At 50.6% G+C, this 17,781-nt stretch overlaps 1 protein-coding gene across 1 annotated transcript in view; it reads right to left on the reverse strand.

Moving 5' to 3' along the window:
- Nucleotides 1–17,781, reverse strand: part of ASTN2 (astrotactin 2) — a 366,183-nt gene that overhangs the window by 202,506 nt on the left and 145,896 nt on the right. The window contains exon 7 of the mRNA XM_074161351.1: nt 11,082–11,249. Within this exon, the coding sequence (XP_074017452.1) occupies nt 11,082–11,249 (168 nt within the window). The remainder of the gene's footprint in view (nt 1–11,081; nt 11,250–17,781) is intronic.

Consider the following 17,781-nt stretch of genomic DNA (forward strand, 5'->3'; position numbering starts at 1 on the left):
TGACCCATCCTGGCCACGTCCCCTTCCCACCCCTGCTCCTGCCACCTCACATGGTGATGGGATGGCAGAGTCTCCTGCATCCCAAACTCCCACAGGAGGATGCAGAAACCCCCCACCTCCATCCTCCATGGGCAGTGCCCATGCCATTCCCCCGTCCCGCAGCTGAGGGGGTCTCAGCCCTGCTCCCCTTCACTCTCTGGGTGCTGGCTCACCCTGTTACACCCTTTTAACAACAGGAGAAGACATTTCCCGCACCAGAAACCCGACTGTGCTTGGCCCAAATTGATTCCATGTTTGGTAGAAATACATAACCTGGAGCAAAAAACAGCAAAATCAAAAGATTAATTGGATTTGCACGTGGGGTTTCTGTTACAAGCTCCTGCCGATGGATTTTTTTTTTCACCCCTCCTTTCCTCTTCCCCATCGTGCCTGACGGCAGGGCAGGCTGAGCTGTAAACACCGGCAGAGGTGGGGGCCTGGGGAGGATGCTGGGGAGGGGGGGTACCCCCATCACAGTGGTAATGCAGACTGGCAGGTACCTGCGTGCTCATCGGGATCTTAAGCAAGTCCTTAAAATGCCTCGCAGGGATTACCGTAAAGAGCTTTATTGTCAGGAGGGAAAGAGACGGGGGTTCAACTGCTGAGATTTTTATGGAAGAGCCGCCTGGAAAGGGGGAGGCGGCGGAGGCAAAAAAAGAAAAAAGGGGGAAAAAAAGAAAGAGACGGCTAATGATGTGCTAAAATGCAACAGCACCTTCATGAAATATTCACTGCCTTAAACACGTCTAATATTAAAGATTAAATGTCCTGGGATTTGTCCTAGCGACTTCGAAGCACTGATTTATGATCTGTCAAAAGCTGCTAACCTCATGATTCATAACGGGAGCAGTAGGAACATTGCTTCTCCAAAGGGAAAGAGTTGGAAAAGAGACGGCGGCTCTAGCCCCTGCTCCGGCTCAGCCATGCCCGGGGGCTGGGGTGGTTTCCTTGCAAGGAAACACGGGTCCTAATGGCTCCATCAGTGATTTTAAAAAAGGAAAAGTTATTTTTTTCCTTGGGTGCTTAGTACGCAAGTTTCCCCAGCCCTGCCGTGGATCATTAATTCCTGGCGCTTATTACACAACAAATATATGCTCTGCAAATGAGAGACGGCTCAAAGTGCTTGCGAAGCAGAGCTGGGAGTCTTGGGGCACCGGCTCGCGCTCAGCTCCTGCCACAGAAATTAGAGCAAGGAAGGAAAAACCACCTCCAGAGGTTGGCATCGAACGGCCCGAACGCCTCCCTCCTTATCCACGGCTGGAGGTGCCGGGCGGTGAACCCCTTCCCTGCGGTGCAGGAGGGTTTATTTTGTCCGCCGGTTTGTTTACTGCTCCACCAGTTTGGCGTCGGGCGGAGAAACTCTATCAACCTGCAGAAATATTGATTTTATCGACTCCAATCCCGGAGTTTCAACAGCTACAGCCGGTGCTTGAGGCTTTATTGGGAGCTTTATTGGGAGGTTTATTTCCGTAAGCGAGAGGGCAAGTGGTGGTGCCGCCTGGGGAGGAGATCCGGGGTGGCAGAAAGGTGGGACACCGGGGAAAGCCACCCAAGGGCACGGAGACTGCAGGTACCTGCCCCTCACCCCAGGACCACTTGGGACCTGCTTTCCCCAGGGAGATCTGCACGCTTTGGGCAGAGTTTTAGAAATTGGACAGGAATTCTCCCATCATGGGATGGGCTGAGTGCTGCATTCTGCTGGAGGAGCGGGGACTCCATCTCCAGATGGTTTAGGAGCTATTTCTGTATCTAGAACCACGAACAGGCAATTAGTGGGGTTTCAAATCCTACAGGTTTTCACCTTTTGCTCTCTCCCTGACAGCATCCACTCTCCTTTTTCAGTCCCCTGAGATACTCCAGTATTTTCAGTCTGTCCCCAACCTCCCTGGGTGCAGTGCCAGCCCCAGCCCAGTGGGAGCAGGGCTAATCACACACCAAGAAACACCTGGCAAAGTCCCCAGAGCGGCAGGAATTGGGGTTCCTGTACCTCTGACTCCTCTTTAGGTTCAGTGCATTTTCTAAAGAGATTTCAACACGCCGTTAAAAAAAAAAAAACCCAAGCCATCAAAAGCCAAAACAATGCCCTTGTTCAGAGCTGCTAAATCCCGTGGGCTTTTGAGACGAGTGAAGTGAAGTGATTCTACCCCTCCACTCTGCGCTCGTGAGACCCCACCTGGAATACTGTGTCCAGCTTTGGAGTCCTCAACACAGGAAGGACATGGACCTGTTGGAACGGGTCCAGCAGAGGGCCACAAAGATGATCAGAGGGATGGAGCACCTCCCCTATGAAGACAGGCTGAGAGAGCTGGGGTGGTTCAGCCTGGAGAAGAGAAGGCTCCGGGGAGACCTCACAGCAGCCTTCCAATATCTGAAGGGAGCCTACAGGAGAGCCGGAGAGGGACTCTTTGTCAGGAGATGCAGTGACAGCACAAGGGGTAATGGTTTTAAATTGGAAGAGGGGAGATTTAGATTAGATATTAGGAGGAAATTCTTTCCTGTGAGGGTGGTGAAGCACTGGAACAGGTTGCCCAGAGAAGCTGTGGCTGCCCCATCCCTGGAAGTGTTCAAGGCCAGGCTGGATGGGGCTTTGAGCAACCTGTTCTAGTGGAGGTGTCCCTGCCCATGGGGGGTTGGAACTCAATGATCTTTAAGGTCCCTTCCAACTCTAACCATTCTATGATTCTAAGTTACCTGCTCAGCACCGCTTGGGCTAAGTTAAGATTAAACCTGAGCTTAAAGCCAGAGTCGACTAAAATAACCAAGTTTGACAAATAACCGCACCTGAAGCTGGATGCAATTTCCCCAGGTCCTACATTGGGGCTGCTGTGGGAAGACAAAGGAATCAGGATCTACAAACCCCTGTGACAAGCATCCTATTTCCACCGCCACCAACCTGCACCCTGCCCAAGGGAAAAACACAGGGACCTTCCTCTTCCCTCAGATTCATAACCCATGAATCCCGTAGGATGGCAAATTTTGAGCTGTTGTAACAAAAGGAAGGATCACTGCTCGCTCAGTTTTAGCCAGAGCACATCCCAATGCTCAGCTCTGGAGGTCCCATGTTATACGTCCAGTGTGTTATTTAACAAAACACCTCTGCCATTGCAGAGAGAAGATGCATAAACCAGAAAATGCAACACTGCAGCTCTAGAAAGAGGCTCAGAAAACACGTGTGTTATTCGCATGACACGTACAGCTACGTACGTGTAGCTGGGGCTACGTACGTTCCCAGGGCTGAGGCCATGGGAAGGCAGCAGCACCCACAGCTCTCCACCCTCCCCTGCTCCCCTCTCCCCATTTCCAGCCGGGAAGCGGCAGCCCCTCTTCCCCAGCCCAGGCGGGTTGTCCTCCATCCCCATCCCGGCTGGTGTCCCCGCAGCTGTCCCTCCAACACCACCTCTTGCTTCTCCTCCTTCCATCCACGGCGGCACGGGAGGAGAAAGGGTCTGCAGAGGGAGGTGGGCACAGGGTGGGCAAGACGAGGCCAAGCATTTTTTGGCAAACAGAGGCGCCTGTTGAATACGGCGGCTGACGCCCCGCCAGCCCTGACTGCTCCAGTGTTCCCTGCGGGGCCGCGGCACAAAGCCCCTCTTTTCTGGGCAAGCGCGGAGCCATCTCCAGGGTTACCAGCCTGCTCCGAGGAGGGAAGACTGGAGGGTCCCCCCTCCTTCCCTGCCGCAGGGATGCAAAGCCTTGGCCCCCATCAGCAGCTTGAGCTGCGTGGCCCGACTGCCCTGGCCAGGAGCAAAGGCAGATGCATCTCCCACCCAGGTGCTGCTGTGCTGGCCACCAGCTTGGTGCTCAGCAAGGGCCATGTCCCCTTGTCACCACTGCCCACAGCAAGAGCTACTGTCCAGGAGACCACACAGGGGCAGAGAGGACCTGGGTGCTCCCATATTGGGCTCGTGGGCTGCCTCCTGCCACCATGTGGGACACCCCATGCTGCTCCCAGCTCCGCTGTCCCCCAGCATGTCTCTTCCAAGGTGGTGGCAATGCCCAGGACCACTGGCAGCAGCCCTGAGCACCAGCTGCACGGGACAAGCAACCAACAGATCAACACAAGCCACCCCACGCCTCCAACGGCCATGGCCACCAACCTCCCATAATGAAGCTGTTGAGGCCTCAGAGTCCCGTACATGTCCAGAGAAAGCCCCGCATCGATTTATTCTTTGTGAAAGGTTTCTGAGCTCCTGGCAGAGAAACCACCTCTTTATCCAGCATCCGCAGAAAGTTTGATGAGGGTGAATCAAACCCCGTGTCCTTCAGCCACCCGAAGTACACGCTGTGACCCCACAGGCATCTCTCACAACCTGTTCTTCCTCCCCATTGCAGATCCTCGGTGGCAGAGGATGCTGCGGGGCTACCTCTGGGACACAGTGTGGTCCAGTGGTCCTGTCCACCATCTCCAGACCACATGTGATGCTCGCTGCCTTGGTCCGTCTCCCCCCCTGCCTCCAGCAATCCCCATGCAGGCAGACCTGGCTGCACCCCTGAGCTGTGACACCAGAGCTGTGACAACCCATCGGGAGGTGCCAGCGGCCCCCCACAGCAACACCCCTCCTTGCTGCCAGCTCTCCTCCTGTTACGCTACCAGGGAAACGCAAACCCTGGGAACCACACCAGAGATCTCAGCCACCACATCCTCCTCCAGACAGGAGTTTCTCTGCCAGCGGTATGGCCAAAACAAAATAAAATAAAATAAAAATAAAGCACCGAATGATCTGCTGGCAGCTCCCCATGCCAGCCTCAAACTGGCTGCCAGAGGTGGCAGCATATGGTGGCCACTTGGGTGCCCTGCTGCTGGTCCCCTGGGGGCAGCGGTTCCCAGCAATGTGATGACAAGGGTGAGTTCGCCAGGGACAGGGTAAGACACACGTCTGGACAAGGTTTGGAGCCAGGGTTTCCCATCGGATGAGGTACAGATGAGAGGAAAGTCAAAAAATACCTGCAACAAAAGTCTTCCTTAAAGCTTGCTGCGCCCCTGTGGGACGGCAGAGCCAGGGCCTCTTTTGAGAAAGAGATTTGGAGAAAATTAAACTCAGGGAACAGATGAACAAGGGTCTTAATGGTTCATTACATTCTCAACTTTGATGAACAAGTGAAGCGTCTTCAGAGAGCTGCTCCTCGAGCCGGGCTTGGCCCCAGCTGAGGCTCCTCCAACAACCGCGGTGGCAGCACCAGCTCCTGGTAAAGCTCTCTGAAAACCTTCTCTTCTCACCCTTGCTATCTGCTGTCCTCGGCCTTCAGGGACGGCACTTTCCAAACCTGAGCCTCTGCTGCACCCTGATGAGCAATGCAATTCCAGTTAAAGCAGTTTAGCTCTCGAGGAATGAGACGGGGAAGGTGGCTCCTGCCTGGCCAACATGGCACAGAGTACAGAGGGAAAACCTGGATTAATTTGACAGTTATCCCTCCTCTCCCCCACTGCAAGTCACCCTCTTCACCCAGATCCATCACAGCACTTAAGTGTAAGCTTAACTTCCAAGGATTTTGTCTGGGTTTGCGCTCTGCATAGATTTTATGCTCATTATCATCTGCTCAGCCACCGAGGAAGCTCTCCCGGGGCACACGTGCATGGCTGATGCAAGGAAATATCAAGAGGTCTCAAGGGTGGACCAAGGGTGGTCTGCCATCCCATGGCTGTCATCTTCTGGGGTGACCACTGTCCCAGAGTGACCATGGCAGGGTTGAGAAGCCACCTCCTGCAGCGCTGGTGGGATGGGTCAAGCCGGGGAGATGGGCGCCGGAGCAGCTCCGTACAGCAAACCTCATTCCTCTCCCCCTCCACCCAGCCTTCTCCGTGGTCTTTAGACAAGCACAGAAATGCCATTACAAGAACATTAGCAGCTGCAGGATTAAACACTCTAATGGCAGAAAATGAGAGTGTAAAGACAGCACAGATAACCTTAACTCAGCCCCCTTGCAGGCATGCATTTTGATTGCTGTTTATGTATAACACTTCAGCCCGAAGCTAAATTAGCTTGGGAGTTAACTGCCTCCTGCCCTGCTTGGTGCACCAGGCAAGCTGTGCCGCCACAGGAAAAGAAATCGTATATTACATGGTTTTTGACCAAGTTATTAAACTACATACCTTAGAGAGACGGAACCTCATCTTATAAAAGTCTAAGTCAATAAAGACACTGGGATCCTCCAACAGCGAAAATAGCACAAGTGCACGAGAACAAACAAATATTACTTGATGTGCACAAAAGCTGCATGATATTAAATTGAACTAGCGGAGAAAACGGCTGTTTTCATAAATACAAAGACACTCTCACCAAGGTGGGTCATCTCCTGATTTACATGCTCCGCTCTGCAACCTCCAAATCCCCTTAACAGGTTGCCTTTAAAAAACGGGCTTTGTTTAAAAATGACTTTCATCCGTCTCCTGCCCGCAAGACCCCTGTCCTACCTGGACAGGAACACCATCTGCGGCTCTGGTGACAATCTAGCTCATTTGGAAATGATGGAAACCTTTTTTTTTTTTTTTTTTTGCTTAACTCCTGCCAATTTCCAGAAAAGACCCTTGGCTACCACATCTCATCTGGTGCTTCCGAGCCCGTGCCTATTGCTTTTTGGGGTAGGGTTGCCATCAATTGTGGATGCAAAGGGGAGAATTTCGATGGAGAAGTGCCTGATTTATAGACGGGAAAAAAAAATTCAACGCATTTGCACCTGCTAATCAAGGTAGCCATCCATCTCCTTTATGCCACCACTCCAGCAAGCCTGACAGCACAAAATCACGGGCTGTTTTTTCCAGCGCTTGGCCCTAAGGGACCGATTCTCCAGCAGGTCTCTTAAGCGATGCCCGCCGAATGTGCAAGTGAATCAGTTTTGTGCATACAAAGCAGGCAATTGTGCTCACAAATCAGAATTTGCATATGCCGCCAAAAAACGGATGCTCTCATAAACGTTACCGGGTGCTGGGAAGGGAGGCCAGCGGGAAAGCAGCACGCCTGGATTTTCTGCAGAGGCATCGCAGCGCACGGTATGAGGGGCAGCGTCGGTGACGTGCTCCACATCTGTGCGAAACACAGGGAGCGAGAAGAGTTGAGTGCAAGTCCCAGAGGACGACAAACCTTCCCCGTTCTTGCACAGTCAGCACCTGCCAAGAGGATGCAGCGTTTCGGCTGAGCCTCTTCAGCCGAGGACCGCATCCTGACCCCGGAGAGGTTCCTGTCCCATCCGACGTGGCATCTGGGGCACGGCCACCGTGTACTATCTGCAGGGAGAAGATGCTCAGCAGCATCCATTTATTTAATGTACTTGCAGTCATGTCAGACCAAACGGCTCGGCTGTTTCCAAGGCAGAGGGGAAGGAGAAAGATGACATTTTGCTCATGTGCAGATGTTGGTGCTCCCTCTGAAAAGCTCTGATGTGCCGGTGCTTCGCAACGCGGGTTTGAAATTTGTCAGGAGGGCAGCAATCATTTAATTAAAGAGTGAGTCACACGGCAAAGACACAAGGGAGGGCAAATTAAGGTCAGGCAAGCAAAATGTATTTTGGCATTTCCTAGTGTTTCAGAGCCTCGGTTTTCAGTGTGGATTGTTATTCACACTGAAGTAGCACTTGGTGGCTGGAGTCATGAGTCAGCACATCCTACGGACAGATCTTACGTAGAACTCCAGCCCACAAGAGGTCTTCAGTGCTGGGAAGGGGTAAGAGCTTGAGTCTCACCAGACAGAGCATACATGACCTGGGGGCCTCTGTCCTAATGTGCCAGGAGCCCGTGGCACTGCCACAGAAGTCTGCCTACACTGTGGAACAAGGACACTTGGGGACAAGGCTGTGTGCACGCCGCCACAGAGAGTGGCTCCAAGGGGAAGGCTGAAGTCAGATTAGCTGTGAATGTGCTGGAGGACCTCAAGGCTGTCCCTGTTGCTCTTCACAGGAGAAACCTTCAAGGCGTCCATCCTCCAGACAAGACAAACCTCAGTCCATCTTCTTCATGGATGCTTCACCCAGTCCGAGAGGACAGAGGACAGGGGAAACCCCCAGCACCTATCCCTTGGGATGCTCAGAGAGATGATAAAATCCCTGACCTGAAAAGGTTGAAATCTAGGCAGGATTTACGTCCTATAGTAAAACCACCAGCTTGCCTCTCTTGTGGTGATAAAAATAAATCACCCTTAAAAACAGAATGACATTAATAAAAATAAATCTAAAAATACATGCAGAGTATCACGGAGTTACGGTTCGCTCCCAGCTCGGCATGCAAACTTCCCACCAGCTAAAGGCTGGTCAATGGTGGTGACCACAACTGGTGCTTGGGGCTATGTCCTGGGGCAGGGGGGTCAAGATGTTACTTCCAAAGGCCTAATTTTCAGTGGGTGGTTGCTCAGCTCTTGTGAAGTTTGGACCTCTTAAGGGGGTCTTAGATTTAGGCTCTGAAAATCAGCAGTCCCACTGGCTAGTCCCACTCTACTCTTGAGGATCCAACTGGTATGGACAGGAGAAAGCTTTTCCTTTATTCATGTGGAAACTCCCAGGCTGGACAGAGGTGGAAGAAGCCGATTGGCATTTTGGGTGAGGAACCTGAAGGTTGGGATCAAGGCTGCTCTGCCCTCACCTCCCGTCACAGGTACAGCAGGGAGGATGGGAACTGGGGCTGGGAGCAGCAGAATCATAGAATCAGAACGGTTTGGGTTGCAAGGGACCCTAAAGATCATCCAGTTCCCACCCCCTGCCCTGGGCAGGGACACCTCCCACCAGACCACGTTGTTCAAAGCCCCGTCCAACCTGGCCTTGAACCCCTCCAGGGATGGGGCAGCCACAGCTTCTATGGGAAACCTGGGCCAGGGTCTCACCACCCTCACAGCAAAGAATGTCTTCCTGAGATCTAATCTAAATCTCCCCTCTTTCAGCTTAAAACTGTTACCCCTCGTCCTATCGCTCCACTCCCTCATAGAGTCCCTTCCCATCTCTCCTATAGGCCTCCTTTAGGAACTGAAAGGCTGCTATAAGGTCTCCCCGGAGCCTTCTCTTCTCCAGGCTGAACCCCCCCAACTCTCTCAGCCTGTTCTCACAGCAGAGGAGCTCCAGCCCTTGGAGCATCTCTGTGGCCCAGTAGAGCAGCTGGCGAGGTTAGGATCCAGCGTGGTGCCGGAGCAGAGCGCCTCCTGGGCTAACGAGCATCGCTCCCTTCCCTGGCAAACGAGATCTGACACATCCTGCTCAAGCGTGGGGCATCCAACGAGAGCGACAAGCTGCTCTGGTGAGCCGGGGACACAGTGGGGACAGCAGCTGGGCCAGCGCGGGAAAACAGCCGCTCCTCACAGCGGAGGCCATGCAAGGATGAAACCAGCCCTGCTCGGTGCCAAGGACAGCGTGGGGTGGGTGAGCGGAGCCACAGGGCTCTTCCAACGGGGAAGTCATGGTCTGCCTCCATATGGTCTCCCTACGGTTTCTGCTGGAGGCAGGGTTTTTCCCTCCTGCTCCCCTGAACCAGGGGACAGCTGAACACATCAGACCTCTCCTGCCGAGATGGCTGCATTTCACTGATGCCTCAAACCATCCTTCTGCTCCATGACATCTGGATGAGAAGAGCCTCCTCCTGCCACATCTCCATCTGCCGAGGTGGCTGCTGCCACCTCCCAGCCCTCCTTGGGACTGTAGCTGATGCCCAGGGCTTGTCTACGCGGGGAATTCATCCTGAATAATTATTCTGCTGCAGCGATGCCTGCCAGAGCTGCCGTGAAGACAAGCTTTGAGGAACAGGAATGCTAAGAAGAGAACATTGTCTTGACCAGGAAAACGAGCTTTTGAGATCCAAGTTCATTATATGGATCTCAGCTGAGCAGGGAGGGATGAAAACAGAGTCACCCCCACCAACCCACAGTGCGTTCATGACTGGAGAATTTCTTATTATTGACATATTAACAGCACAGTCCATGGCAGTGGGAAGCTTAGAAAAAGCCTTCTCCTCTGTGAGCCATCCCTCTTCAAAACCCCCAGCAAAGCCAGAAACCAACAACTCTCCTCCCAGCCACAAGTCTCACACACAAGCACATGGTGAAGAAGCTCATTGCCAGGAGAGGAAGGAAGCGGCTCATGGGAGAGCCGGGGTAACTGGGAATGGTGCGTCTCTGTGAGGAGACAGGGGGGTTTGCACGCTCTTTAGCTGAAGACCATGCCAGGAGCAACAGGGCCACTTGTCTTCATGCCACCAAGAAGGCGTCCCATCTGAGGGGAGGCACTGGTGAACAGCAGCGATGCTCACCGCTGCAGAGGGCACACATCCCATATCACAAAAAAACAGCACAGTCCCCAAACCACCTTCCCGTGCAAGGTCCTGTCACCCGCACCAGCTGAGATGTCACCTCCTGAGGGCCAGCCGTTGGCTGGGGTCACATAGTTATTTCCCACCCACGCAGACCCCGTGCCTTCCTTCATTTGTTGCATGTTTGCTGTTTCTGTGTTCCTGGCTCACCACACACTCCAGATCCCCCTTTGTCACCCAGAAGGAAAGGTGACACTTCTCCTTTGCCCAGCCCCACATTTCAGAGTCCCAGTAGCCCTGGCTGCTGCCCCACAGGGGCAGCCTTTGCGTGTCAGCAGAACATGCTCAGAAAAAAGGTCATTTACAGATGACACAGATGGCAGATTCTGCAACTCCACAAGGAAGGGTAGGAGATGTGACCGAGGTGACCATCAGGCAGGAGCACGAATGGGAAATGTGGTGCACTGTGGTGGGATGGTCAAAAAATAAAAGGGATGGGGATGGGCCAAGCTCACAGGTAGGTTTTCCAGACTGGACAGCAAAATAGCACAACTCAGAAGCAGATAAAGTCCACGTGCCTGCAGCTGCCACACCAAAGAACTGATAGGTCCACCGTTTCAACTCCCCATCCCTGTGCCCACCTTCTACTTTGCTGGTGGGGATCAGCACTGTGTGACCCTGCTGGAACCTCTTGGTCTTCCATGCCTAAACACCAGGCTAAAGCAGAAGTGAGCTCAGCAGGCATCAAAATACCCAAAGACAAACCTTCCCCCTCGCATCTTCAAGCTTTCCAAGGTCTTCACACTTCCCCGGCCTTCCTTACCCGTCTCTTGGTCACACAGCTGTTCACAGGCATCAGTGGTCCTCTGTCCACAGAGGTCTCTCACCCAGGGGGACGTGGCATTGATCTGATAGTAGAGGGACAGCTTGGCTGGGTTAAGCCAGTCAGAGATGTCCAAGTAGCTCCCTTCACTCACAACGAAGCTGCTGCCTGGAGGGTGGGAAAAGAGTGTGTTAGGAGGGTGTAAAAAGGAAAAAGAAAAAAAAAAAACACATGCATTTTTGCCCAACACCAGAACATCCTACTCTTCAGGAGCTGCTACAAGGCTGAGATCAGTAAAATAATACTGAGTTCGGACAAAACACTCGGACACAAAGAACTTCATTTGACCATTCCTCTCCACAGAAATGTGACCCTACAAGAGGCCCACCAGCTGGGACACTCCTCTGCCCAGACAATCCCCTACTCTATCCATCATGAGACACTGGATTTGATTCCCAGATCCCTGCAGAAATATGGACTAATGGACCTACTCTGATCTGTCTGATCGGATCATCACTGCCCCAGCTGATGTGGGTGGTGTCCATGAGACACCTGGATGCCAGGTCAGGGCACGGAGGGGCAGAGGCAGCATGTTCCCACTTCAGCTCTTCAGTTGAAGGTGACAGAACTGTCCCAACACACAACTCCTCGTCGGAGCAGTCTCGTGTCAGAGACACTCCCTCACCCTCTCCCTCCTGAGAGTCAGAGGCGAATTCCTGCCAAAAATCTTTTCTTACAAAACCTTACGTTTCTTTATTTTGTGAAATGCATTTTTTCCCCACTGGCACCTGGGAATATGCATCATCTAATTAGCCAAATAGATTTTCAGTTCAGCCCAATCATTTCCTTATCTAACATCTGAGGCCCAGCATCGCTTGGGGGATTTTGCAGGCACAGAGGTCCTCATTAACTCTGATCTTCAATTACATTGATTATAAGACTGCCTCCATAATAGCGCCGCACAGATCAGAGGGGAGCCAAAAAAACTCTGCCATTAAGTGGTGTTTTGCAAAAGTTACCAGGGTAAAAGCCTCTAAAAACAGGGGAGAAGAAACCTTCAAAGGGGAACTGCCAGGCAGCCCAGGAACCCACAGCCATCCTTCCACCGAGCACTAGGACTTGCCAACATGAGCAACATTTGCAAGCACCACCTAAAGATTCAAATCCTTCTTAGCCATCACCCAAGGATGGCAAGTCTATAGATCCAGGGTGTGTCTCCATGAAACTTTAGGGCTCATATCACTTAGTAAAGGGCTGGGACGTTCTTTTTCTAAGCACTGCATAAGATCTTAGCTCAAGGAAAGCCAAGAGATTAAAAAAGCAGGACAAAAAAAGCCATAGTAGGAACCACCTCACATCAACCTGCTTGAATATAAACTCCTGATTTCCTTTTGAAGAGAATCACTGGCGCTTTAGCAAGAAGGAGCCCTTCTAAACCTCATCCCCTGCCGCATTATCCATGTAGAGGTGGAAAAAAAAGCAAAGCTTGAACTCAAGTATTCCAGTGAGCAACCCCATCTTCAGGCATCCTGAGATCTCAGCACCGTACAAATCTGGGCCCTAATTTCACATGAATTCAAATCTTCTACACTTCTACAGTTTATACACCAGAAACATATTCACAGGCGCGTCTCCACACTCAAAGCCAACGGAGGCTGCCAAGCTACTGACTGTTCAAGCAAATGAAAATTAGACATCCAGGATCCAGCTGCTCTGGAGACACAGCAAGGCAGGAGCCCGCATCACCGGGGCTGCGGGATACATCTCAATCAGACACACGGCAGCAGTAAATTGCCGGCTAAACTCCACGGCACCGGCGGAAAGCATGGAAAAGCTGAGCACAAAGAAGTACCTTAGAGCCACGTAATTTTATTTCTAATTACCGCTCTTTTCCATGAATATTTAAAGATAGCTTTAAATACCAAGGATAACTATTGCTGGTTTATTTTACCAAACAGAAACGCATCATGAACCCACTGGGACTGTTTACTGTTTACGTGTAGGTGTCTATGTAGTAGCCTGTCAATCCTGCCTTCTTCCTTACTTTTGTAGTTCCCTAATAAAGAACAAGCCTTGGGAAGCACGTAAGCACATTTGGAGGCTCCGCTACAGACAACTCCCTCCGCACCCAAAGAGCAAAACCACCAGCTCTCGATTAAATCCCTATTTAATGAACCCCACTTCTAGTTAAAATACAGCCAGTCTGGAAGTAACAGAAGCAAATCAGACATAAAACAGTCATATAATTAATATTCATAAAGACAAAGGTGACTCGAGCTGGCAGAGCATCCTGGCCCAGGAGCTGCTACATGGAGGGGACCCCATGGTCGGGGTGGGCGACGGAGGGGTGACCTCTGGAGCTCCCCACCAGCCCCTCCTGCTGAGCTCCTCTCGGAGGAGGAAGCACATTGATGGCCTTGCTGCTAAATTTTCATCTTCTTTGGATAACCCAGCCTGTTTGCTTTTGGAAGTATAAAAACCCCAAAACTATCTGTTTATGGAAAGCACCACCTAAATCAACACCAAAACGTGACACCTGGCCAGGAGCCAAGCGCATGTCTTTCAGCAGAAGTCTGGTGTCCATATAAAACCACAAATTTGGGAAGCTTGCAAGCATTTGCAAATTGATAAAGCTTCGCCATATTCTGTACAGAGAAAGACCTTCCCAAATATAATGCAACAGTAACTTAAATAAAATAGAAAAGTCCTGGTATTTTCAAGATGAATTACTTCTTTTGATTTCAGTAAGGCTGAGAAATCTTCCACAACAGCAAAAGTTTAAAAAAAAAAAAAAAGAATTCAAAATCCCCAAATTCAAGTTCGGTGTAAAATCAAGGCTTTTCTACTCCAGTCCAAGAAGAAACCACCAAACTTGGGGAAATTAAAGCTTTTAGTTAATTGTAAACACTTTCCTTCCTTCCTAGGAGGGAGAGGACAACTTCCAGCAAGGAAACTTCTCACACCTTTGAAGCCGAGTGTGTTGCAGCTCAGCTGGGTAAGATTTTCAGAGATGCTCACAGCCGCTCTCGTCACCTTCACTCCCATTGAAAATACAAACAAACAAACAAACATCCCAACCTTGATCCCTTTATAGCTCGCCTGGCAAAAAAAAATAACAGGAAAAAGGCGTTTTACAAATATTTTGAAAGCTAAAATTCTGAAGATTTCAAAGCCTTTTCACACATTTTTTTCTCTTTATTTTCAAAGAATCCACACAGAGAAAACAGTTTTCAAAAGTCACCAGCACGCACTTATCAAAACCATCTTGAAAAGCCCCGAAAGGGCAGGTTAAGTAACAAATCCTTTTAGAAACTACCGAGAACAAACATTTTCTAAGCAGGAGCGGTTTCAAACATCTTTAGCTTGTCGGGAACATCAGGCAGGCTTGTTTTCACCAATGCTCAGTCTCTCAATGGAGGGAAATCAAGGAGGAGGGACGGGAGATGATAGGGAACCCGAGGGGCTCACACCACGAGGTAGACCCCACTCCCAATCACCCTCTGAAAACCTGCTTTGAGGACCTCAGACACCCCCCGAATCACCCTCACACCCAGCCTGAAGCCCAACTACAGCTGCTACCTGTGGACCCCAGGGAGCAGATCCTAGCAGAGACCCTCCACCCTGCTGTCCTCTACTGCCAACCCCAGCCCCTCCCAGGTGTCCTCAACCCAAATTTTGAGCTTCCCACTCAAAAGCTTGGTGAAATCCCCCTTAAACAGAGACATTTTGGTCTCAGGATAAAACAACCGTCAACCAAACAAGAGAATACAGCCACAAAACAGCAGCTCTCCACCCACCACCGCCACCTCCCAGGAATCCCCATTGTAGGATACACCCCTCAAGCGCTGTTGGCTTTAGAAGTAGCATTGCAGTGCCATGGAGAACACCAGTACACACCTACACAACCGCCTCCTGGCTCCACGAGGTCCACCAGCACCTCGGGGGACTGATTTGTTTGGGTTTTTGCATGCTTGTGTTTTCTCCCCCTCCTTCCTTCTCCAACGCTGATCAAAGCCCGATCAGTTAAGGCATCATCAAAAGTTCATGTCTCTCATGCTGAGGTCTCCTTCAAAGTTCAGTGGAACTGCTTAAGCCTTGACAAAAGAGGCTTGAAGTTTTGACATTTCAAATATCATTTTCCAGAACACAACAGGATAAAACAGCTCAGAAGAGATATCTAACAAGGGAAAAGAACAAAGCATCCAAAAGGCAGCCAAAAGGGTTTGGCTTTTCCTTTCTCTCTCTCTTGTTTTCAAGGGAAGAGATCAAAAAATATTTTTTTTTAAGAATTTCTATTTCTTCCTCCCTCTGCTCTTTTTGTCCTCTTTGGTCCATTCGCTGTATCGTGGCCAACGAAACTCCCTTTCATCTAAAATTAGAATTTTCTGTTGGAAAGCCACGGGAGGTCATACTACAGGTTGCTATTAATGTATCCATCCCTATACTATCATGCAATTATAATCCTGTTATAGAAAATTTTTTTTAAATGCTAGAGGACAGATTCTCTCTCGTGTTCCATTCTATGGGTACAAAGAATAAACCTATTTGATTTCTTTAGGGAACTCTTTTTTTTTTTTTTTTCCCCTTGTTAAACTTAAAACATTTCCCAAAGAGACAACTCCTCCCCTATCGGCTCTTTCCATTGATCAGCTCTCACCCTCCTGTCCCACTCCCAGGGAATGAAAACCTCTGCTAAGAGTCATTTAGATGCGGTGTTGGGGGATATGGTGTAGGGGAGAACTTTGTAGAGTAGGGTTGATGGCTGGACTCGACGATCCCAAGGGTCTTTTCCAACCTGAATGATTCTATGATTCTATTCTTAAATTTCTTGGAGAAAATGCAGAAGAGCCAGCCAGACGTTGGATTGCCAGGATACACGGTGGATTCCTAGGACACACACACACTGACCTAAGCCAGGAAACCAGGCTTGGTGCAGGATCGCACCCCCAGACTCATGCGGTGCTCAGCTTTACCACCCAGTGCCCGCTCAGCACTAAACTTGGAAATTTTACAATAATTTAAATTCTTCAAAGTCGAACTCTTAATTCTTTCTTCGAAATTGAAACCAGGGATACTATCCCACTGGGATAAAATTCAGGGTATCCACTTCATCTTGTTTTTCAAATGGTTTCTCTCTTGAACAAGACGAAATGCCTAAGTTAGGATGGCAAGTTTTTAGAACAACAAAAGCTTATAGAGACGCCTTTCGTTTACTCTTCCATCAGGCGAAGCGCGTGGTTTATATCGCAGACAGTGCTTGACTCAGGGATGTATTTTCAGCAGACGAACTACATCCCACATGTGGGCTGCTCACGCCAGCGCTCCCCAACCCACCGAGGATCAAACCCGGGGACCCCCAGCCCTTGGAAACGCTGTCAATCCTGCCAGAGCTCCTTTGCTCTGGCAAAGCAGAAGCAAATTAGTGATACAAATCTGTATGTAATTACAGCTCAGACTAGAAGCATCTTTCCCGTGGGAGGAGCAGGGTTACATTTTAATTGTGAAATTGCACTTTCTTGATAATTCTGACAGACTCTTTTTTCGGGTTTTCTTGGCAGTCAGTCTTGATTTCGCCAGGGCGGAACTCCTGACAAGCAGCGCACGGATTTGACTTTATTCAGTAGGTGATGTCTTGGCCACCTTTTCCCAAACCCAAGCAGGATGGCATCTTCCCACCCCTGCCTTGTGGTCAAGCTCACACTGCAACAAGATCTCCCACGGCATTATTAGACAATATAATTGTGCAGGCGTTTGTAACAGCACATCTCTATCCTCGGTAGGTGTCTGGGCCAGCAGCGGCTGAGATGGAAATTAGGATCCTAAAAAAAAGCTGCTCCTTAATGCTACGTATCTCCCAACTCCCAGGCTTCAGCCTGGAGCTTTTTCTCAGGGATGCTCTCAAGATGTTGGACAAGGGTTCGGGGAAATCCAGCCTAAATCTAATCACATCACAAAGTACACAAAGGATGAGCTCTGATAAGCTTTCAAAAACAGAAAGGGGGTGTGAATGGAGATTTTTTCCAGCCAGCACCAAGACCAAATGTCCTCCCAGGACTGCAGAAAACACAACCAAGAGGCAGCACATGCCAAGTTAATACGCCACGGGACAGAGGGGAGCTACCGCCCACTCACCCAGAGATTGCACATCAGCAACGCTGCTTGTGGGCAGAACGATGAAGTGAAGTAGCATGTTCGCAGCTATGCAGCTGCCAAAAATCCTCGCTGCATTGCTGTGTCATTGCTGCTGCAGGCATCCCCTGAATTCTTGTTCAAAAGCAAGTGTGGCCTAAGCCAGACCGACCATGAGGCAAGCTGGCAGGGTCCCATCCTGCAGATGCATAAGCCAATGTTTGCATCCCTTCATCTAGGAAGGGGGCAGGTTAGCTAGTTAGTTATGCCTTACTGCAGCCTTCCCTCACCATCCCTCCCAAATGTAAACAGTGTTGGCAGAAGCTCAGCAGGCGCCGGGAGATGCCACCTCCCCAGTGATGGGCACATCCTGCCTCTCTCAGGATGCCACAGCTCCCAGCTCTGAACAGGCCCCTGCTGACACCATCCAAACATCAACGCCAATCCCCTCTGCTTTGCTCCAATGAATCCCGCAAAGGAGAAAGGAAAAGGGATTTGCCTACCCCTGCAAACCGCGCTGCCCCAGCAGGCACAGGGCCGGCACGGGGAAGAGCCGAGCGCGGGATCACAA

Source organism: Numenius arquata, chromosome 19 (assembly GCF_964106895.1).
Source record: "Numenius arquata chromosome 19, bNumArq3.hap1.1, whole genome shotgun sequence".
NCBI classification, from domain to species: domain Eukaryota; kingdom Metazoa; phylum Chordata; class Aves; order Charadriiformes; family Scolopacidae; genus Numenius; species Numenius arquata.